At 37.7% G+C, this 23730-nt stretch overlaps 1 protein-coding gene across 2 annotated transcripts in view; it reads left to right on the top strand.

Moving 5' to 3' along the window:
• CLYBL (citramalyl-CoA lyase) overlaps positions 1-23730 on the top strand; it is a 260937-nt gene that overhangs the window by 207797 nt on the left and 29410 nt on the right. For both annotated transcript variants that reach the window (XM_042460092.1, XM_042460093.1), the window contains exons 3-6: positions 14518-14706; positions 18647-18748; positions 20602-20695; positions 21948-22115. In XM_042460092.1, the coding sequence (XP_042316026.1) occupies positions 14518-14706; positions 18647-18748; positions 20602-20695; positions 21948-22115 (553 nt within the window). The remainder of the gene's footprint in view (positions 1-14517; positions 14707-18646; positions 18749-20601; positions 20696-21947; positions 22116-23730) is intronic.

Genomic DNA, 23730 nt, shown 5'->3' with positions numbered 1-23730 from the left:
TGTCTGGGCATGTGCGTGCATGCAGAATGCATATAGCTGTAACTTAAGTGGCTTGAAAATTATCACAAAGCTTCTGCTGAAAATGATGATGATGATTGAAGGAGAATGTTTTGGACCTGTAAAATGAGATTTTCTCCTGCTTGGACAAACAGAAGACTTGGCTTTCAAAAAGGTGGAGGGGTCAAGTGAAAGCCAGCCAAGAAACAGCCAACACAATTTAAAATTGTAAAACGTGGCCAAGGGAAAATCAAAATAAGCAACAGAAGAGAGACAGCCTTACATTAATTCAACTGCTATGCGGTATTTGGGAAAGGGATTCCAAAAGCAAGACTTAGTTACGTTAGCTTTAGCAAAGGGATGGTGGTTATATGAAAGCCGCATGAAGTAATGAATCTTGCTGTTGTTGTTGTTTTAATTAAAGCACCAAGAAGTATCAAGGTGAGGTAGGGGATGACATGAAGCATTTGACCACTCTTGACATTTTTTTAGTGGAAGAGGTTAACCTTTTCCATTTGATTTGCAAGATTAACCAAGATTTGCAGATCACATTGGAAGTTAACAGCTTCAGAAAGCAACTGGAAAACAAGAGAAAGAATAGGTGTGGCAGGGGAGATATCTTCTTCTTCTCCTGATATTGAGTGGACTCTGAAAGTTCAGAAAACTTATTAACAGACACGGGCAGGAAGATCGGACTGATCCCAACTGTTTCAGAAGCAGAATCCCATTTGAAGAGAAGGCTTTTCCCCAAGGTCATTACACGTAAAAAAGGAATGGATGGGGATGGGGATGAGGCTGGGCACTGAGCTGACAGTGGACCAGCTTTTTGGGGTGTGCAAGATGTTACCCACAGAATTGGAATGGAATCCTCCAGACCTTAGTGAAAGCTCTTGATATGTTTTTATGGAGCCTACCATATCAATGGAGACAACCAGAGTCCAGCTAAGAGCAAGAAGGAGAAAGGGAGAACTCATGATGAAGACAAAGGGAATAAGGCTGGTATAGACATGACCTTACTTTGCCCAAACTAAAAGCATTCCTCTCCAGTGTCAACCTCTTGGGGAAAATGAAAACAGCACTACTAGACTGCAGGAAAAGCTAGCTATCAAAGTCGAGAAGAAAACTTCTGTCTATTTACAGGACATTTTTCTACTTTTTTAAAAAGGGAAAGTTTGGTTTCTTAATGAATAAGGTACTGAATAAATGGATAGATATACAAACTTTCATGCAGCACTATAAAATGTTTTAAAAGCACCCAGTGTGGGGAAAACCAGTATGCGCATCTCATTTTGGTGGCTGTTAAAACATATTCCACAACTGAATAAGACAGTCCAAATGATTTATTTTCTGTTATGTCTTAAGTTAAAGATTAAATTATGAGAGTGCCCCAGAACATGCAGATAAGCCAGTGGAGACTTCTGAAATGTTGTAAGAACAAGCCAATATAGCTGTATAATGCTAGACCAAGAACACATTTTAAAACTAATGAAAGAGAGGAATGGATTTGTTATTTTTCAAATAAAGGAAATACAGATAGAAATTTATTATTTCTTTGTTGTTAAATTTATGTAGACCTACCCATCAGTTTATATTCCTTTTGACAGCTTAGAGAAACAAAGAATAAAATAAGATCAAAATCCAAAATACAAGAATTAAAATGCAGCAGCACAGCCAAGACAGGAGAACAGGAAAATAATCCTTTCTAACAGAGGAAAGGGGGAAAGAACAACCAAATTATACTCTATACTGTAGCACAAATTGTTTAAAATATCTTTATGTATAAACAGATTTTCATGTGATTTCATGTACATTCACCAAGAGAGAGTTGAGTGCATAAAAAGACTTCCACGAGGGTAATTAATGCAGATCTGAAAAGTGCTTCTGGATGTACACCTATGTCCACATTGTCACCTGAACCATATTGGGATGGCTATGTGTGCCTTATGAGTATTCATCCATGTCTTTGTCACATTTCACTACAGCTGACTCTTGGTCATTGCCCTTGTAGTGACAAAGCGTATAAGTGCAAGTGTATAAAACAGAGATGATATGATCCCCATACAGCATACAATGAGATGTGAAGTCTGGAACAGACAGCGATATATACAAGTGCTTTAGAAAACAATGTCCGTGATAAGCTAAAGAAGGTTAGCTGGTAGCTGCCTCTGCACATCCTCGGAGAATTGAACTTAAAATTGTTCTAACAACCTGCTGTTGGAGATAAAGGTCATTTTCTTCATGCTAATTTTTTTTCTCAAACATTGCTGAGCATTCGAAAAATTATTAAATTTTAGAATATTATTAATGTTTTTCTTTGATTTCTTTTTTAAAAACTTTAAAAAACTTACATCTTTGTCTTACTTACTTTAATGTATATCTCCTTAAGGCAAAAAGACCTTTTTACTCAGGCTGTTTTTAGCAAGTAGCTGGCTACTGAGGAAGGATATATTGACAAGGGTGAGATCTTACTTTATATACTTTTGGTTGTTTTTTCACTTTAATGTGATAACCCATTTAATTGTATTTTCATATTCTAACTTGCTGTGTTTTTAATTTATTTTTTAAATTTGTTATGTTATGTGATGTTATGTTATGAATCCCCTTGATTTTCAGTTTTGTGAGAAAGATGGGATAAAAATTAAATATAGAGAGAGGTGTGCATCCTAGCTAATATTTAATTTATTATGGATTGTTTTTGTCCTTTGAAAAAATGTGTTTTAAAATATTTTAATGCAAGTTCCTTATGTATTATGATTACATTTTGAAAAAAGAACTTCTGAAATGTCTGCTTGCATTGTGAGCTTAAAGAGATATTTTATGTTGCACCCCAGTCAAATCATTTTTGTGTTATTTTCTAAAATAACAGTGATGAATGATGGAATATACTGTGTCAGTCTTTTAAAAGTTGCATTGTGCGTTATGGTAGAGCTAGGTGGTTTTTGACTGTGGAAACAATATTGCAGAAGTACTCAAAGGCTCACGTTTTAAGCACAGCCTTTCATTTTGTGATGTTACAGTCAGCTCTTCACTTCCACAGATTCTGCATCCATGGATTCAACCATCCACAGCTTGAAAATATTTTTTTCTACGCTGTGTGGAACTTGAATAAAAATATATTTTAAAAAAGAAAAGAAAAAATATATATTTTAAATCCAAAAAGCAAACCTTGATTTTACCATTTTATATAAGGGACACCATTTTACTACATTTTTATATATAAAAGGATTTGACCGTCAATAGATTTTAGAATTCACGGGGGGGGGGGGGGTATCCTCAAACCAAACCCCAGCAGATACAAAGGGGCCGCTATACTAATTCAGAAATCAGATTGCTTAATAGCAGCTGTCATAGCCTGAACCAGTAGCATCACTAGGATGTGTGGAGGCTGCAGACCATACATGGTGAGACCACAGAAGGGGGTTGACACCTAGTGAGTGCACTCCACCTCCCTGCCGTGCACCACAGTGCACGGCAGGGAGGGAGAGGGTCCGGTGCCCCTGTCCCTGCCTTGCATGGCCTTACTTCAGAGTAAAACCATATGATCCAGGGAGGGGGAGGGCCCGGCACCCCCACCCGGCTTTATTTCAGAGTAAAGCCATGCGGGATGGGGAGGGAGAGGGCCTGACACCCCCTGTCCCTGCCCTGCCTACTCATGAGTAAAGCCACATGGGACAGGGAGTTGGGAGTGGGCCCTTTTGACTCTGACCCTAAGCCCTGCCCCAAAGCCCCATCCCACCACAAAGGATGACATCCTGGTGTGACCTGCCACTGGCCTGAACTTTAAATGAGCTATCCAAGTTGTTGAACCTATTTCAGGCAACGGGCTTAGCCCAAGAACTAACTCCTTTAAAGAGCCATTTTAGCTGACCCACTGACTTGGAAGTCACCAGTCGCCACTGTGATAGGCAGTATTCTCCTGTCAAGAGTACTGAAGGATAATAAGGTATCTTTTGACCCCCAAAACTATGAGTACTCAAAAATTGTTGGTTATTCAAATAATACACTATAGTTCCATCTGTCATTTATTTCTTCTGTGATGTAGTTGGGCCCACCATTTCAGCAGCCATTCATTCAGAGTGATTGGAACAATGAATTAATTTTCAGTTTTCATTCATCACACTGTTCTGTCAAAGTTTTTTAATGGTTCAGTTTTACAGATTACTGAGATTTGGATCAGATAGACTTGTGACTTTATCACATCACCCCTGTTCTTGCTGCGTTTGCATTAAAGAAGGAGAGTACATACCAATTTGCGAGCACTCCCTATTGCATGTTCTTCCATTAGCACAACCAGGTTGTTGCTGTCCCCTCTTTCTCTCTTCTACCTTTGTCCTTAACTCCACCTCCCTACTCTATGCACTACACAGCTGGTGTGTGTGTATGTGTGTTTTATTAACACAATTCTGGTGTTACACTAACTCCGTGGTTTTAAATAGTGTTCTTCAATAATGGTGTTCTGCAATAATGATGGGGAAGGGGGGGGGGAGGAGACACTGACATCACATGACCGCACAATCCCAGAACTGCCACAGGATAATTTACCATATCTGCTGACTAGTGTGACTGGGGGCTTATTGATGAGTTTTCCATGTCACTGGCAAAGTATGGGCTAACCACAGTTGGAGATCAGTGCAGCAATGAGAGGGAGATGGTGTCATGAGATAGGTATCACCAAAGGCACTATTATCCAACTGTTCTGGCAGTTTAAAAGCCATATGTGGTAAATTCCTCGTGCTAGCTTCCCCTTAATGAATAAGCTGCATCAATAGAAGTATAGTATCTAGAGATCAAGGGGAGTAATAGTGCCACTCTATTCTGCCTTGGTCAGGCCTCAACTAGAATACTGTGTCCAGTTCTGGGCAATATTCAAAAAGGGTGTTGTGAAGTTGGAGCATGTCCAGAGGAGTGCGACAAAAATGGTGAAGGGTCTGGAATCCATGCCCTATGAGGAAAGAGCTTTCTTAGAAGAGGTTCAGGAAGTGACAAGGTCAGGAAGGGCTGATTAGCATCTCAGAGGCTGATAAAGGAAAGGAAGGCACTGACCATTGTGATCTGATTATTATCATTAATGCATTCATGGCAGCATGTTTCCAGAGTCTAGATTATGCATCAACTTCACAGGTCCTTCTGTGCACTTCATTGCTCTGTGGCAATAGCCAATGTGCCCTGTTTCTCTCTCACTCATCAACATCCCAACCATAGGGTTTGCTGTGTTGTACAATGCCCCTTTCCAACAAACAACAGTCATGTACCATCTCTGCTGTGCATATGAAATTCCACGTAGTCCATGTTGTCTGTGCCTCACACCAGTGGTGGCAATACATGAAAGGAAGCCTGGTCTCTTTCATTCATTTTTCATTGTTGATACCATTTTTTAATTCTGTGATTGATTGTTTTAAAATAAAAGGAATATTTAATAAAAGTAAAATTATATGAAATTCATTTATCTCAGAGATGTAATTTAAATACAAGAGAGGGAGATTGGAATCAAAATATATGAAAAATTCTTTTGATCTGGTGATGGCTTTATGAAGGCTTGTAGTACCGTACAAAACACAAAATTCGCTATCCTGAAAATTTTCCATTCTAAAAAGAGGAGGAAGCAACACAGGAATTCATTGTATGTTTTTCTTTCCCGTGGAGCATCTCCAAGGTCAGCTTTGAAGATTTACTCTTCTGAATATGTCTTCAAATTGCAGGTGGAACAGGGAACACAAAACTACATTTTGGCACTCTTTTTTTCCCAGGAAAAATTGATAGATAAATTTTTCAGCACCTCAGTTTCTTTGGCAGTAATAGTGATTATCTGTCCTGGTAACATTCTCAGTAGGAAGCCTGGGACAAAATGACCTGACCATTCAAATACTGGCATTTCAAGGGAAAAGGCACCAGCTTGTAAAAGAAGTTCAAGTTCTTTTCCCTTGGCACAAATGAATTCTGCCAGAGTAATGACCCTCTTTAAGAAATATGTGGGCTGACTTTGACAAAGGAAAGCTGAAGTCTAGGGTATGGTGGCACTCAGTACAGACAAGAGACAAAAGCATCAGCACTGTCAGGCTGCATAAACAAACCACTACAGGGGACTAACATTAAATCATAATTGCATGTTTTATCATGTCAGTACTGTCACAAAACAGCTAACTCTGACTGTGACTACAGTAATTAATTTTCTACTGCCATGTGAAATGTATGGCGTTACCCTTAACCATCAGGCAGAAGCTACAATCTGCTTGCCACTGTACTAGATCAGGGTTTTATTTTTAGTTTTTTGTTATATATATTTTTTAATTCATGAATTGAAAGGTCCTGTAATTAACCAGTCTTGTCAAGATCGGGCAATTTGAGTTTAAGTACCTCAACAAAATTAGATTCTAAGCTATGTTTTGTTGTTAGTAATTTTTGCAATTTTAATTTTTCTGATGCTTTATAATCATCATTCTTTTTCACCTCTACAAAAGCCATATAACATAGTTCAACATTGCTTTCTTTTATTTGATAATGCAGATCTTCTCTGCATAGTTCCAAGCTTCTCACATTTTTTCTAACACCATAACAGAAAATAGAGGGATTTTTGGATTTATACCTGAAATGCACTGATGCTTAATAAAGAAATTGATAGTATTGTCAACTCACTATACAACTTAATGCATCACTGATAAATACATCCTTGTTTGCATAGTTATCTTTGTTCTAGAACTACAAGGGAGAAAGATGGAATGAGCTGGGCAAAAAAAACATGAAAGCAGAAAATTAGGCTGTTCTCCTTTCTCCCTCCCAAACCCAGAAAAAAATATCAATAAAGACATCTTGATCAAGTCACTTCTTTATAAATGCTATGGATTATCTTTCCCTTTTCAGTTCTATGTGGATCTCCTCTCATTTCAAAGGGCAAGGTTTTCTCCATTGACAAAACTTTTTGTGTGGTGTTCGGGCTTTTTTATGGTGCTAATTCAGGCACTTTGACTTTGTAGTGATGGTATTATTTAAGGCATTTGTTTAGGGAAGTTCTATAAATAAGGCTCAGTCTTAGTTGTCACTTTCTTCCCCTGTCTTGCATTCTGTCTGTCTTATCCCATCCGACAGTAGAACTGAGACTAGTCTAATCCCTAGAAGTTTGGAACTAATGAACTAACTGCTGAGCTGCTGCCATGGAGCTTGGTCCCAAGCTATACTGTACTTCACACTCGATTTATTCTCCAGATGGTGAGTCTCTGCAGCCCTGCTGTGAGGGACCACCCCTTCCACTGGAGTGTAAAAGTGGACGGATGTTGTTTTCTTTGCAGATTTGATAATTCAGACCTAGTAACTTGTGAAGATGATTTCGTATTAGCTTTAATGGATGCCAGTTGAATCAACTGCATGCATATTCTCTCCTTTAATTTCAGTGACTGTTCGTTGCAGTGATGCTCGATTTATCTGCAGTGCCTATGTGGGCAAACTCACTACCTTCCTCCCATGAAGTAATAAATATCACAGGGTTCCTAAGCTTCCCATCAATTCAGAGTTAAATGTTAAAAGGATTATTGTATACAATAATTATACAATTATTGGCCTAGGTTTGCATAATTAAACATCCCATAGACCAGGTTGCAAGTAAGCATCGGACTTATCAATGTATATTGATACTCTGTTAGAGATTTCATCTCTCATTTTCATCTGTCTCTGGATCTGTTCATGCCCAGACAGTACAGAATCTAGATGCTAATTTTCACAGGCTCATCCCAGTTAATTTAAATTGCAAGATCTGAGTACTGTATGAACTACTTTGATTTATCTGATTAGATAAGTTCTGCATCTAACTCTAAAAGGTATTTTAACTGCAGTGGTTGTTCTGGGATGGCCATAGAATGAGAATCATGGAATATTTTCTAGATTTAGATTCTAGATATAGATATATTTTCTATATTGCAGTTCAGATCTGATTTTTTTGTGTTCAGTAACCATACATTGACAGGCAAATTGAAGGCACATACCAAGTCATGCTAATAATGGAGCCATTGTGGTATAGTAGTTAGAGCATTGAGCTGTGATTCTGGAGACCAGCATTTGAAGCACCACTTGAAAACCCACTGAATGACCTTGGGCAAGTCACATCTCTCACCCTCAGAGGAAGGTAAAATCAACCCCCCCCTCCTGAATATCTTGCCTGAGATAGGTTCTCCATAAGTTGGAAATTTTGTTGGAATTTGAAAAAATGACTGGAAGGCACAGAACAACAGCAGTCGTGTTAATAGTGTCTTATTGCAGTAATAGTTGTTGGCATTTGAGGAATAGGGGAGATATTATTTGATTTGCACAGGGAAATTCATTCAAATATAGAAAACAATTAAATGAGTTCTTGCATTAAGGCCAAATCCAATTTCAGTACTGTGGTTCCTAAGGAAGCCTTCCCACTTATTGTCCACTGAATGTGTTGAATTACAACTTCTGCCTTCCCTATCTATGTATGAGGATTGTGGTTCAACAGATTTGAAGGTAAGCAGGTTGGAAAAGGTTGTCCAAGGACACATGATGCCACTGTCTTGCTGGTGCTAAGGAGGGGTTTGTCTGGTCAATGTCTCAATGGGATATTGCCTGGGAACCTTGTATTCCAGCATGGAAGAAACATGAAATATAAATGTAATAAGCAAAAACTGAAATTATTTGGGAATAAGTAAGACTCCTAATTGACATCAAACCAGCTGAGTGTTAAAAATTATAGTAGAATATGTGGTCTTTATACATTTATTTCCTGTATTTTTAAACCACTTACTACATGAAATTCGCTGTATAATCTGTGGTGTACAATCTGTTAAAATATAAAATTCTTTTAAAAATTGCTACATATTTCTGCCATTGATATTTAAATGATGTTTAAAACCATGTCTATTATTAAACAATTTAATGTCCTAATCTCATCTTTGTGTGCAGAACTCAGGGTACTTTTCATCCTAAAGCCAATTCTCTGGGTTAACAGAAAACATGAAGAGCAATATGAATTCTGCTAAGTCTTTAACAAGAGCTAATACAGTACCTGCCATCTTTATCCTAAATACATTTGTTGGAAAATATGCCACATTGATATTACATGCATTGCCACAAACATATCCTCCCCCAGTAAATGTATTTAGGGTTGGTCCCAGAGCTTGGGGAAACTACTTCTTGAACTACAAATCCCAAAATCCTTTAACCAGCCTAGCCAGTGACTACATCTGCTAGCACACTGCAGAATTAAAGCAGTTAGAAACCACTTTTAGCAGTTATGGCTCAATCCTATGCAATCCTAGTATTTAGTTTGTTATGGCACCAGAGCATTCTGAAGACTAAATACATTTTTAAAAACCTACAAAATTCCATAGCATTGAACCATGGCAGTTAAAGTGGTGCCAAATCACCATTCCTGCAGTAGAGATTCAGCGTAAAGGGGAAATGTTTCCATGTTTTCTTCACAACCTTACTTTTATAAGGTTCAGCCTAATGCAAAATTTTCCAGTCTGCAAACCAATTTCTCTCAGAACTTCATTATAGACTTCTCCAATTGTATTGTCAGGCTCTACCCTGGATGCTCAAAAGATGTTCTGCCCAGCATTGCATGGAATGGCAGTGAGCTAAGCAGAAGCGGTACAACATCTGCAACACAACTACTAAAAATTATAGATTGGCGTTGTAGTGTGTTCTCTATTTTTCCTAACACAGAAGATAAAGTTTAGCTATGTTCTGTAGAATATTCTTCTTTAAAAAGAAAAAAGTTATCTTTTTATAGATATGGTGTTTTATTAATTTTGAAAGGGGGAAGTTGCAGCCTTCAACTTACTCATATGCTAGAAGCAGTTGATTTCACTGAAGGATGTTGTCTTCCAAAACCTGGCGTTCTAGTGATTTTTTTTTACTACAACTCATATCTTTCCTGAGTGGCACACACATTGGCCATGCCAGCTGAGGGTGATCAGAGCTGTAGTCCAGCATATGTGGAAGGCATCAGAAAGCTGCTCATAGTGACAGAAGTTGCCTGCTAACAGATTAAGACTGTTTTACCCAAAGTACCCCCAACAAGAAAGTAGTGAAATGAGGGATGCATGAAAGAGATGGATACATTTCCTTATTTATTCCATTTTAGATGAGAGGGATTTTTAAAAGGGTGTTTATGTTTGTTAAAGAAATAGCAGGGTCTCATCTTGAAGAAAGGTTATCTCATAGATTTTTGCTGATTTCTTGCATGCGTGTCCTGCTGAGTGATCTGTAGAGATTGATCTGTGAGGAAAGACAAGAAAACAAGTTCCAAATCATGTATGCTGATCAAAGGCTGGCACTTTTGGAATCTTCTGACTTGAAGTCAAAATCTGAGCCCTTGTGATCTCATGGTTAAAATCTGATGATGTAATAAAGTTATTTATGCAATGTGTTGTTGCTAAAGCATCATATTCTTAAAATGGACAGAGGCAGAATGTAATGGTTCTGCAAAAATCTATTTACTGCCCAACAGATGGCAAGAGCGTATAATCTCTCACAGTAACACATTTTTCTATTGAAATGTGGAGCAGAGAGTATCTGAGTTGCTGGTTGGTTATTTTCAGCTATGTAGCAGAGAAGGGACGTACTTGGTTTTGTGAAAATTACTCATAGCAACACACTGAGTTCAAATACTCACTGAGGAGCAAATCTGTACAGGGACTGTACCTCTTCCAACTGTTGGTGGGATCTGGCACGATTAAATGCTCCTCCAAACAAAACAGTTTTCTCAACACAGAAGACTGGCGTGGCTATAACTGGTTAGTTGCATGGATTAAACACTTTACGTGGTCAGAAACACTGTAGCATAATTAAATGAGTAACAGCATTCAAGAATATTTTTAATGAGGCTATATTTCAAAGGAAGGAGCAAGCAAAACCACCTTTGAGTATTCCTCACCTAAGAAAACCCAGTAAAATTCAGGGGCTCATCATAAGTCAACAGGTGACTTGAAGGCACATGTGTGCATGCACGCACACACACAAAGGGAAGGCTGTCCACCCAAAGATCCTTCCCATCTCTTTCCTCCTTTTGTGGTCTCCAATGAATTAGGGACTCTGCTAAACAACCATGGGCAGCATTGCAAGGAGCTGCCGTGAGAGAAGGAAATCACCCACAATTAGGAAGAAGCACCCTGAGCAAACCTTTAGCTCTGCCTATAAAAAATTCACTGTGCTACTGTGAGGTCCTTTGGGGGTTGTGGTGTTTAATTCACACATAAATTGTGTTGCTTTTTCAAGGTGGAATTGAGAAGGCTTAAAGCTGTAATGCAGGGGTAGGCAACCTGCGGCCCGCGGGCCGGATGCGGCCCGGCAAGGCCTTGGGACCGGCCCCAGCCCGGTCCTGCCACTGATTGCCGCAGGGGCCTTTGGCTTCTCGCGCGCAGGGGCAATTGTCTATAGAAGCCTCAGAAACATGCATTTATGTTAATATTTTTTTTAAAAATCAGCAAATTTTTTCACGTGTCCTCCACTTTTTTAAAAAAAAAGTGTCCACCATTTGAAAATTTTGTCCTACATTTGTCCCGGATTATTTATTTATTTAATTTTTTAAATTTTTTTTTAAATTATTTATTTTTTGGCTTCGGCCCCCCAGTTGTCTGAGGGACAGCAACCCAGCCCCTGGCTCAAAAAGGTTGCCTACCCCTGCTGTAATGGTTGAGCTGTAATCTAGAGCAGCACTTGAGGAAATTAGTTGTTGGGTTCAAATGAGTGCCACCATGGCATAGTGGTTTGAGTGTTGGACTATGACTCTGGAGACCAGGGTTTGATTCCCATTTCACCCATGGAAACCCATTGGGTTATTTTGAGCAAGTCACATGCTCTCAACCTCAGGGGAAGGCAATGACAAATCTCGTCTGAACAAATCTTGCCAAGAAAACCCCATGATAGATTGTCTTAGGGTTGCCATAAGTCGGAAACGACTGGAAAGCACAACCACCAACAACGTGTACCATATAAAGATATATCTGCATATAGAATTACGAGTGTTGTTTGTGTTGTATAATAAACCTTTGACTTGGATTTCCTTTAAGCAGAAAAAAACAGAACACCTTGATATGGTACAACCCTTGCCCCCACTTCTTGAAATCCCATTATAAGATCGTGGCTACTTGCTTGCACTACCTTGCAGAATCTATTCAGCATGGTCAGTGGTAGGAGGATTCTGGGAGTTGTAGTTCAAAATAATAACTTTCCTGAGCCTTGTTCTAGAGCTTGGCTATAGGTTGCTGCTGTTCTTAAGCCAAATAGGAAGTCATGTTCAATGCAAGCAAATAGCATAATGAGATTTTAGGAACTGTCTGGGGGAGGTGTTATGGGGAGTATGTCATTTTTTTCTTGTTTAAAGGAAATCCAAGTGAAGATTTAAAACACATGAAGCCTTCTCACAGTGATAAAAATGCTCCCAATTCTATATGGAAGTCCACCTCTATATGGCACGTATTAAAAGCAGTCTTTGGAGATAGAAGGGTGGTGCAAATTCCAAGCCAATGCTTGTTTTGAGTGTCATTAACTTTCTCCCCTTTTCACACTCACTGCTGAGGGCCATTGCTTTCTTCTGTCTAAACCTCTCCTAATTATTGATCTCATAAATCAGTGCATCCTACAGCTGTCTTAACCTGGTCCTGGAGACTTTATCCTGATCAGTCCTGACAACTCTAAGCTACTGTTTCCTCACACAATTTAACACAGACCACATTTTCCAGCCTCTTCTGCCTTGACTCCCAAGGCCAGATTGATGTCCGTCTGGTTTAAATCTAATGTTTTGTGTTGTTGGTCAGTTTTGCTCTGGATATGAATGCTCTCCCTTTTAGTTTGCCTATTTCCTTAATAAATATTTTTAGTCAAATGACTGCTTATTGTTAATACTGTTAAGCACCACCCTCAACCCCTGGTTTTAAAACATTCATCAGTCAGATGCTTTCAAGTTTTTATTACTCCTATAAAAGCTCTTCACAGATGAAATTGCTTTTGATAAGTGTTCATTTTGACAATAAGAATTTGCTAAGGGCTGTTGCCAAGTCGAAGGAATTCATGTTTTGAAACTGAAATTGGCAGGAAGCAGAGTCCAAATGCTTTCTTGCTTTTGGTTTCTGTCTCTGGCCCAATAAAAAGTCTTTTTGTTTGTCAAGTATTCAGTTTTTCAGGAGGCAAATATTGTTCCAATATGGTCACTTTTCTTCAATGTTTTCATATAATATGTGTCACCCTGGAAATATGTGTTTGGGGGTTTTCATTACACCAGGAGCAAAAAATGTATACATATTCTTAATATAATTTTGCATTGCTGAGGGATTTTTTTTTAATTTATGAGATTTCCTATTTCCTATTCAGGTTAATAATGGTAAAGAGAGAACTCCATGTATCAACTCCATGTATGGATATAATAGAAATGGTTAAATATCAAAATGTATAAATAAATACCAACAGTGATATTGCTCATATTTATAGGAAAGTACCCTGGAGGAAATATTTTCTTCATTGTGGAAAATCTTTTTCAACTTTCTGCCTTATTTATTGGAGATATTTCTATCAATGTCTGTCTCATTTCTCGAAGTGTAAATTTCCTAAGAGGGAGACCTCCAGATGTTATTGGAGTATATATCCTGTAATCCTGGACTATGCTGTCTAAGAATGAAGGAAAACAAAGTCCAACAATATCTGCAGGGCCAGAGATTCCCCACCCCTGTGTTACTCTGATACCCTCGAACTTTTCACAGATGAGAACCAGGGTATGTGTGGCCAGGCAACATCAGAATCTGGTCAAGAGGACAAATGTCATTAATGAGAAGAAAACACAAGCTAGGAGAGGCTGCTGCCACTTGCTTTTGCCTAAGCCTCCAGGAAATATGAGATTCCACTCTTTTTCTCCTCTCTCCACTGCTGAGTCAATTGAGTGCAAACTACTTTTGTACTTTGAACTCAATTCACAGCAACTTTATTAAGACATAGGGAGAAAGTCAGAGGAGAGAAAAAACTGGGACATTTTAAAAAGTGGGATTAATCAAGATTGCCTATGTCAGTTTAGGACAGTTGGGGGACGGACATGAGTTCTGGGTTGGGAACCAAGTGGATTCAGTAATGTTGTGCTTCTGCAACAGAGCTTTGGAGGCTTCACCTTCCCTAAAGTATCCTGACTTCCTAAAAGCTATCCTTGAAGTTCAGAGAACCGTCTAGAATTGTGCAGGATGGGACACAGTAACATAATCCAGGATGGGAGTGATTGGAGGAATTCTGGGAGGGGAAAGCCTGGTTGGTGGAAGCAGAAGTGCATGAAACAGCTTTTCTGGACCCATGAAAATTATTCCCAACAAAGTGATAATGTTCTATACTCCATTATCACTTTGAAAATGAAGATTGAAGAAATTATGCCTGTTGAAATACTGACATGGTAACTGAGCTTAATGGCTTATGTTTATAGAGTTGCCATAGTCAGACAGCAACCAAACTTGCATTTTAAAAACATGCTCATAACAGACAGTAGAGTTGGATTTTTGTTTATCTTCCCCACCATTACAAATACAACTTTAGGCAGATGCAAGAGTGAAAAGTGTGAAAGCGCTGGAAGAATTTGAATTTGGCCGGACTGAGAAGTGTGTCAGGATCAACTCAGTAACAAGTGGTCTTGCTGAAGAAGATCTGAAGGTCATTTTGGACTCCAGCATTCTTCCTACAAGCCTAATGCTACCAAAAGTTGAAAGTGTAGAAGAAGTAAGATGGGTGAGTATGTAAGGATTTCCCATTATCTGAGTTTTAGATGAAAGCCTTTGTCTAGTTTCCAAAGAGGAGCTAGTTTCTAAAGAAGGATAGAGAAGTCATGTTGGCAGTATTTCCAGAGTTACAGTACAAATTAAATACAGAGTATCTCCAGTCACAGTGCCAACTAAATTCAACCTTGTCTTCATCTGCATGACTGTCAATAGATACATGATGAGTCCCAAAACCTTACTTAGGCAAATATGGAATTTAGTTTTGACTCTAAACATGACTCATTGAATACAAGAAACATGCAAAAAATTCACTAAAGGCTTTTAAATAATATTTTAAAGGAATATAGTAGCCATAAAACTGGAACCGCATGCAGAAACACAAATGAAGCCTTTTAAAGTTTTAAGACAATTATTGTCTGGCATGCTGCTTTAATAAGCAACACTATCATTATAACAAAGTAAAATATGGTTACAATGTGAGCCCCCCTTCCCCTCTTTTTATTATACTAGAACCTTATTGACTGTCATGTAAATGTATAGAATACATGCCTTGGAAGTTGTTTGAAAATATAGGTGAAAGGAGGAAACGTTTTAGCAACACATGAAAAAATTATGGCGGGGACAAGAAGAAAAGGTCACTCCTTAGGGCAACTAGAAGAACAAACAGGAAGCTTTTAACTAGTGTTTTTAATTAGCACAGATATTATTTCCTGTCCAGTTCTCTATTTCTTCCTTTTTAATTGCTGACAGGTGTGTTTGTGTTTCATGACTGACTTTTCAGCCAATAAAAACCTGAAATGTAAATGGTTGGCATGTCCAAAGACTTAAGAAAACTTTGAAATAGGTCTAATTATGCTGTAATTGTTGCAATTGTTCAGGAGCGATAAGTTTTATTTAGTCATAGCATTATTTCTGAAAAATACCAAATGAAGTCATAATCCTTCGTCATGTTGGTTCCATAGTTTTCATGGAAAGTGGGGGTTGGGAAAGTATATAAGGTCCACGAAGAGAAATAAAACTAGATAAAATCGATAAGCTTCTCTGCCAAATCCAAATGTAAACCAAAGTTACATTTGTTAGCCTCTGTAGTGTTTTTGTGCCACCAAATCATTATGGATAACACTGAACAATAATTTGATCTGGTTAAGTTCAACAAATGTTTGTGGATGAAAACATTATTTTCCTTAGACAAGACTTGGAAAATTTAAGGTCAGTTCAGCTATGTAACATAATACGCAGATAACAATTTAGTCCCTCTCCCATAATAAATTCTCCAGAAATCTATATCTGGCATGAACCTTGAAAAGCGAGATCCACAGGCCTCTCTGCTGATTTTGAGACTGCAAGCTAACACATCTGAAATTCTATTATGGTTATGAATATTTAGAGAAAGAGAGTTAAATGTTCCAGTATTGCCAAATATGCAGTATCTCAATGGAAGATTTTCAGGCATCCTAAAGAGGAGCACACCCCAGCGTTCCTGGCCTCCGATTCTGCTTTTCTGGCATTTTCCTTTCTCAAACTAAACCAACATTTTCACTTGCCAAAACCTATCTACATTGATTCTTCTTTTTTTAAAAAATCTGCCATGGGGACATCATGAGTTTGGCAAGACTTTTGGTTTTGTTTTAAAATGACTAGCATAATGGAAAGCTTTTGGCTGTTTATTTTTCCCCCCTTCATTTTTATTTATGTGAAGCATAAAACCCGGAGACTGATGCACAACTAAAAGATGGGCTTACTTGTTTCTTTTGTGTGAGAATCTCCTGCTTTCCTTTTGTCCCTAGTATGGGTACTTGTTTGACTGGCATGGCATATTGGACTATAACAAGCGTAACTCTCACTCCTTTGTCGTGGGACAATTCTCCCACAAATCCCAAACAGTAGGCATTCTTCCCAACACACTATCGGGTGTGCACTGGAATTGAAAGACTTGCTAAGGGCTGCTCCTTCATCCCCGCCCTGATCTTTGTTTTCTTCCCCCTCCTCCTTTTTTTCTGCCCCCTCTCACTGAAATGAACACTTTACCAGGCCGGAAACATTTAATCGTCTCCTTTTGAAAAAAATTAATTGAAACTTCTCCACTAGTTGCCTTTTGTATTTTGTGCTAATAACATTTTTAAAAAATAATAAATAAATAAATAAATAAATAGGTAATGTGGGACAGATCTGATGCAAAACTCTCCCTTTCAATTCCAAAATAAAAATATATTAAAGTAAAATAAAAATTGGATAATAGATGGGTGTTGGTTTGATTTTAAATGACTTAGCGTGCAAAAATATTTGCCATTTCATTTCAGGCATTAATAAATTCACACCTGCTAAATTATTAAAATTATCAAGGCTAGGCAATGGCAAGTTGGCTTTGTTTTATTATCATGTTCATTGGATGAGATTAAGGCTGTAATTCTGAGCATACTTACTTGGGAGTAAGTCCCAAGTAAATCCCCACTGGGATTTACTTGCACATGTACAACTGAGCTGGAAATGTCTCTCTTACTGTTGCTTTGCCCTCTATGCAAAACATTTCATTTCAGCTGTGGGTTTTCTCTTAATTCCTTAAATTCTGTGGCTTAGTAGCCTGTAGAAACATTTGACAGACAACACTGGCTGCTGATGCAGCCTACTACTACACAGGCACAAAAAATGAGAAGGCACAAATTTTCTCATTGGAATAAGGCGTGCTTCATTTTGGCCTAATGTAAAGTTACAGCAAATTGGTTGGAAGCTTTTTAAAGATTTCAGTGATTAGATTTCCCTTTCTTTTGGGGAGGGGTGAAGTTGAGTGGGGGGGAGCTAAAAGGGGAAATAACACCTCTAATCCAGCTTCTGGTAAATAGGCTGCCAGCTTTTAAAATGAGTTTCCTTTCTATTAGTCAGAATATTATGCTAAGCCTTAAGCATTAGTTTTTTATGTTGCCATAGCAGCCTTATTCCTGCAGGGTTGTGACCTGCGATGATTACAGTACAAAGCTTATAGGGTCTTGAAACCCCCTTTGAAGATGAAAAGTCTTTGATGGTTTATATTTATGCAAATCTCTTAGATATGATTTACCCAACTGAGACTGAATGGAGAGATGATTAAAATTCCCTTTTCCTTTGATATCCATTAATGGTTAAATATTCCTTAAATATAAAATGGTTGAATGTTTTCCCCCTGTCTTTATTGACTAAAATTTTCCTTAGAATACCTGTGATATGTTTATCTCCCAACACATTACTAAATCTAGACAGACATAATAGATTTACAATATACAGAGGTGGTTCTCTCCCCCCCCCCCTTTCTCCCTTTTCGCTTTTGAAAGGGAGTGATGAAAAAAAATCTGTACAAGAGCTTTTGTATGTTTCCAGATGATAGATTTTGGAATCTGGGCAACCCCACCGGCAGCTCAGAGCTAGCTGTGAACTGGTCTCATGGAAAAAATTGGAGGGCTTTGGTCTTCAAAGAATTAAACTTCCTTTTTAAGGCCCTTCCTAGGTAAGCTAAAAATTATGAAGAAAAGGCCTCCAGAACAAAGGGTAACAGTGCCGTAATGAATAATGGGGGTGCCACTTTGGAAAGCAGGGGAACATTCACAGACGTGTCAGTGTCAGACATGAAACAAAACAGAATGTCAGGTATATCAATACTGCTTTGTTTTTAAGACGCTGCTGATTTGCATCTAACTAAGTCGGGGTGATAGGTGTTAGGCAAATATTTTTGCAACTAAACCTTTACACTTCAAAATATACAGTAATGCTGACATTTCTAAAAGATAGGCCTGTAAGAGCAGAACTCTGACAAAGCCCGCAGGGGAGGAGGTGGTTGGCATTAGCATTTGGAGCTTTGTTTTCTCTGTTTGTTTGTATTTCACTTCTGTGCAAAGTTTAGATAGCCATATTAGCTTATAGGTGTTGTTAGGTTTTTATTAAAAGAAAACTTTGATCATTTTCCATTTACTTCTTCTTAGTTTGCAGAGAAATTTATGTCCCATTTAAAAGGCCGAACACTTGTAGAACCTATGAATTTTATTCCTTTTGTGGAGACAGCAATGGGCTTGCTCAATTTTAAGGTAAGAAACATCAATATAATTTTGTTAACATTCCTGTATAAAGTCCTGGCTTAGTAACTGGTATAGGAAAGTTAGAATGACATTAAATATTGTGCTCATTTTGTAGTTTATATTGATTCATTGGGCAAAATATTCAGGGACACATCCTGCTTCTCTGTCTTACCTCCTACATCAGTTTACCTTTGTATTATTGTTAGTTCCTTTTTTTTTTAGTTTTAGTGAAAAGCAATAAAAGACACATACAGTATGCTTTGAAAAGATATAGAAAACCCCAAACACATGCATTGTTGCTGAATGTTCTAGCAACTCTTCTCTTTTCGAAGATGCAGTTTCAAGGATCATAGCAGAATACTGTGAAAACACTTTTTCAAAAAACCAAGGAACAATAACACAGAGAGAGAGACATGCAAATAGAGACATATCATGGTGGGGAAAATGAGTTTTTCTATATTCAGTATAGGATTAAATTGGCATTAAGGTGTGTGGTGTTTTTTCTTCATCATCTGCTCTATAAATATGTTCTTTCTTCAATCCTCTTACATCTTGATGTTAATCAAATGCATTCTAATGGCCTCCTCCTACTCCTCCTTTTGGCATCCAGCCTGTATATTTCTGGGGAGCAAAGATATCAACAAGGATGAAAGTGCAACTGGAGTGCCCCCACAGCCTGGCCAATGTTTCCTGGAAAAGTTTTCTGATTAGAAGGAACAAGAGACCCTAGTGGCTATTCTGTTGATGCATATTGCATTTTCTAGCAGGTCTACACTATTTTAAATAACTAAATACATGTAAAGGGTTACTCGTTATATCTGTGAATATGTAGCAAAGAGTCTATTCAGTTAATGGGAGCATTCTTTTTCTTAAGCTACTGAACACTAGTTAGTAAAGAAGGAAACCTCAACAAGTATCTCATTTATATAGGGTTTATACAAGCTACAGCAATAGAGTACCTTTACACAAAGGGAGTGTATGTGCATGCAAAAATCAATCATATTAATTTTAAAATAATAAACAAAAGCCTCTTAAATAACTGGAACACTGATGAGTTGCAGAATTCCAGCTAACTGTATTTCAGTTTATGAAGCCATCATTTAAAAAAAAATGGCTTCATAAACTGAAATACAGTTAGCTGGAATTCTGCAAATTGTCAGAGCTGCAGTTAGCTAAAAGGCTTTTATTACTTTAAAACATTATTTTAAAAAATTATGTTTGTACAATCCTTTCTACAGTATGGTGATGAATACATTTAGCAAACCTGAGGTATCAGATACAGTACTTTCTGTAATGTGGAGAAATGCAATATACATCTATCCTTTGCTACAACAATTAGGTGACTGTATCCTCCATCAGCAATGTGAAAATGCCAAAGATATCACAGTAATGATTCTGTGCAGATTATGAAATATTACTGAAATGAAAACAGCATTCTGAAGTTGCATACAGCTTATACTTTTAAAAACAGTTCATGGCATACTATTGCAAGTATTTCTGAAATATTTACATTTGAAAGCCCAGTTGTTAACAGCAAGCAGTATAAAAGGGATTTGTGATTTCTGCTTTAGGCAGAAACACTGTATCCAATGTGGGAGTTCCTCCTGTTGAATTCAGTGGGACTTCTCTATAGACATGTATAGGATTGCATTGTTAGCCTCATTGTGTATATTTGTATGTAAGATTAAGGGTTTGGCATATATGATGTGCAAATACATAATGCGGTCTTGTCATTTAATTTTTAATAGTTGACAAGGGAGTCCTTGCCCTTAGAATTAATTTAGCTGAAAGATCAGCTTCTTTTTGGTAAAATCATTTTGGACAATCTGATGCTTCCATTCACATTTTTGTTTTATTTAAAGTCTGTTTGTGAAGAAGCTCTGAGGAAGGGACCCCAAGTTGGTCTTCATTTGGATGCAGTTGTCTTTGGAGGTGAAGATTTTCGGGCCAGCATAGGTGAATCTCTCTCTCTTTTAAATGTTCACACCACAATTTTAATAGTACATTTACTGCACAGTGTAAGAAGCCTGTTTGATCATGCCTTATCGAAATACATCGGATTGAATCCATCTGTAGCTTTATGTTATTCTTTTTTAAAAATGGAACCCATTATTTTTTGTATCCATCTCACTGCCTACTTTAACAGGCCTACGTTTCTTTGTGTGTTCTCCTACATGTCCTACTGACAGTTGAATACTGACATTATTGCCCATTGAAATCTTAAAAACTGTAGCAGCTATTATGCATATTTTGTTTATCAATCAGCAATTAAAAAGGAAATCAGCAGCAATAATTTAGCCAGAGAGTGCATATCCCAAGAAGCCTTTTATCTAAACTAAAATTAAATGAAATAAAGAAACAGCCTTTAAGGTAACATTTTAAGGTGGGGCATTTTAGTTTTAGTTTTAATAAGTGAAACCTTGAGAGCCAGTGTGATGTAGTGGTTTGAGAACTGGCTTGTGACTTTGGAGACAAGGATTCGAATCCCTGCTCGACCATGGAAAGCCACTTGGGCAGGTCACATTCTCTCAGACTCAGAGGAAAGAAAGGGCAAACCCCCTCTGAAAAAATATTACCAAGAAAACTTTGTGATACGTTTGCCTTAGGTTCATTTGAAAGTATCTTTCATAGCTTTTAAAAGTTCCACATGTACCTATGGCTAAAATTGTAAATTTGAGGAAAGTATATTTGAAACTAAGTGGTCTTGCTTCCAACTAGGATGAAAGTGAGAGATTATGACACAAACAAAAATTACTTGTTAGTCACAGTGAAATAGAACTATTTTGATTTGAGCATCACTGTAGATTTTTACTGTATTCATGATATTTTTGTTGTAGTTGTAGTAGTAGTAATCATCATCATCCTCATCATCATCTGAAAATGGTTATAAAAACAGGTGTTCCATATTGCCTACTGAAAAAAAAGCTTCTTCATATAGTTTTCTGCTGTGGAAACTTGGTTTTAATGAAAACAATTAACTGCCTATTTCAGAAACAGAGATGGAAAGAGAGGAGGTATTATTTTTTAGAAGCAGCATTGACATTTTGTCTGCAACAACAATTTTGCAGAAATCTTTGCAATATAATGTTTCAGTGTCTGTGCTTCTTTTACAAAAGGAAAACTAATCTGATCTTAACTACATTTCTGTTGCAAAGCTTTATCTGCTGAAAAGTCTAATTTTATCCAATGATTTGCTTTTCCTTTTCAGGCTCAACGAGTAGCAAAGAAACCCATGATATTCTTTATGCTAGACAAAAAATCGTTGTGACAGCAAAGGCTTTTGGCTTGCAGGCCATAGACCTTGTGTATATCGACTTTCAAGATGAAGAGGGACTCCGTAAGCAGTCAAGAGAGGGTGCCTTAATGGGTTTCACTGGTATGACTTCTAGATAACATTTAAAACATATTATCTTTTATCCTGACTCATAAAACAGATGTGCTTTATAGTGCTGACTCCTGTTCACGTGCTTAAACTTACTAGTGGTGGGGCAGAGAAGTCCAGGAGCTATAAAACGTTTCACAATTACTTTTGCCTGTAAAACGGCAGGTGGAAAATTCCAAGTACAAAATTAGACCCTTAAAAGTCTTTCAACAAGTCACACCCAAGTGTGTTACGCTTTTATTATTACTGAACGTACAGGATAAATTATGGCAGCAGTACCTGGCCCAGTACAGTACCTGGTGCATCTTGTTACTCCCATTCAGAAGAAACACAATCTTGGCTGAACAAAACAGATACACCCTACAACTTGAACACAGCTCAGTACCCTATCCAAGGGGCCTATGGATATACATGCACAGAATCATTGCCACTGCATTTTAAACATCAAAACTATAAAGAATCTTTAACATTTTTTTATTTATTCTCCCTCCTATTTGCTAAATCATGAGTCCATTTTCATTTCAACCCATAGACAAAAATCTTGATAGTCTGCACTTATATTATGAGGTGCTGGAGATGTTTTAAAAACAACAACAACAAGAACACCTCCATTACTATAACAACAACCTGATATGCAAATTAGGCTATGATTATTATTTTCTAGCCAGCCTTTTTCTTTGAGCTGATTTCCCATATTCTGGCCTGTTTCCAAGTAATTGCCTGTTCTCTTGATGACACCTGTGTGTAGTGGCAAGACAGCATGATCAAACAGGCTTCTTACAGCCAATCCCTGTAAGATAGATGGATCACCCATGACTGGTGCACCAGATCTTGCGGGCACCCCTATGAGACATGATATATAACAAAGATTGCAGCTTTATGATAACAATCTACTACTTGGCTCACACACACAGATGCATGTGATACATCTTATTTAAGGTTTTAAAATGGGAGTAAGGAGTTGGGGAGGGCTGAGGAAATCTTAGTTGCTCTTAATCTAGTAAGAAGCATATTTCAAATAAAAAGAGAGAAGTCTGAAATCCAAAAATATTCACACTTTGGTTTCTAGAGAAATTAAGCTTAAATAACTACCTGAAGTGCCAACAATCATTTTTAGTTAGTTTTTAATGTAATACAGGACTCCTTTGTTTTATTTCTACAGACTAAGATGGCTACTGTTCTGAAAATAAATAAAAAAATACCTCACACTATTACAAAGAATTACTTTGAATATTTTTAAGACACTGCTTTAAATTATCTGTCCTCTTCATAGTGATACGGTTCAAAGTCAGTGACTTGGATCTCAACATGATTTACATGCACAACTCTTAGCTCATGGTGGAAGCCTCCTGCATCATGTGAAAAAAACCTCCAAGGTTTGGGAGGCCCTCTGAGAAACAAGGAGTTGCTTTATCCCAGGTGCTATTTGTTCAGTCCCCCAGTACTCTCTAAAGATTGGAAGCAACTTGCCAGCTTATTAGGCAGTGGCTTTTCCTATCACCCATTCCCATCACCTTCCAGATTCTTGTAACTGGAGATGCCAAGGGATCTCCTGTATTCCAAAGAGGTATTTTACCTCTGAGACATGGTCTCCCCCCATGAAGCAGAT

This window comes from Sceloporus undulatus, chromosome 3 (assembly GCF_019175285.1).
Source record: "Sceloporus undulatus isolate JIND9_A2432 ecotype Alabama chromosome 3, SceUnd_v1.1, whole genome shotgun sequence".
Classification (NCBI taxonomy): Eukaryota; Metazoa; Chordata; class Lepidosauria; order Squamata; family Phrynosomatidae; genus Sceloporus; species Sceloporus undulatus.
The sequence above is the reverse complement of the archived record's forward strand: the minus strand, read 5'-3'. Positions and strand labels throughout refer to the sequence as shown.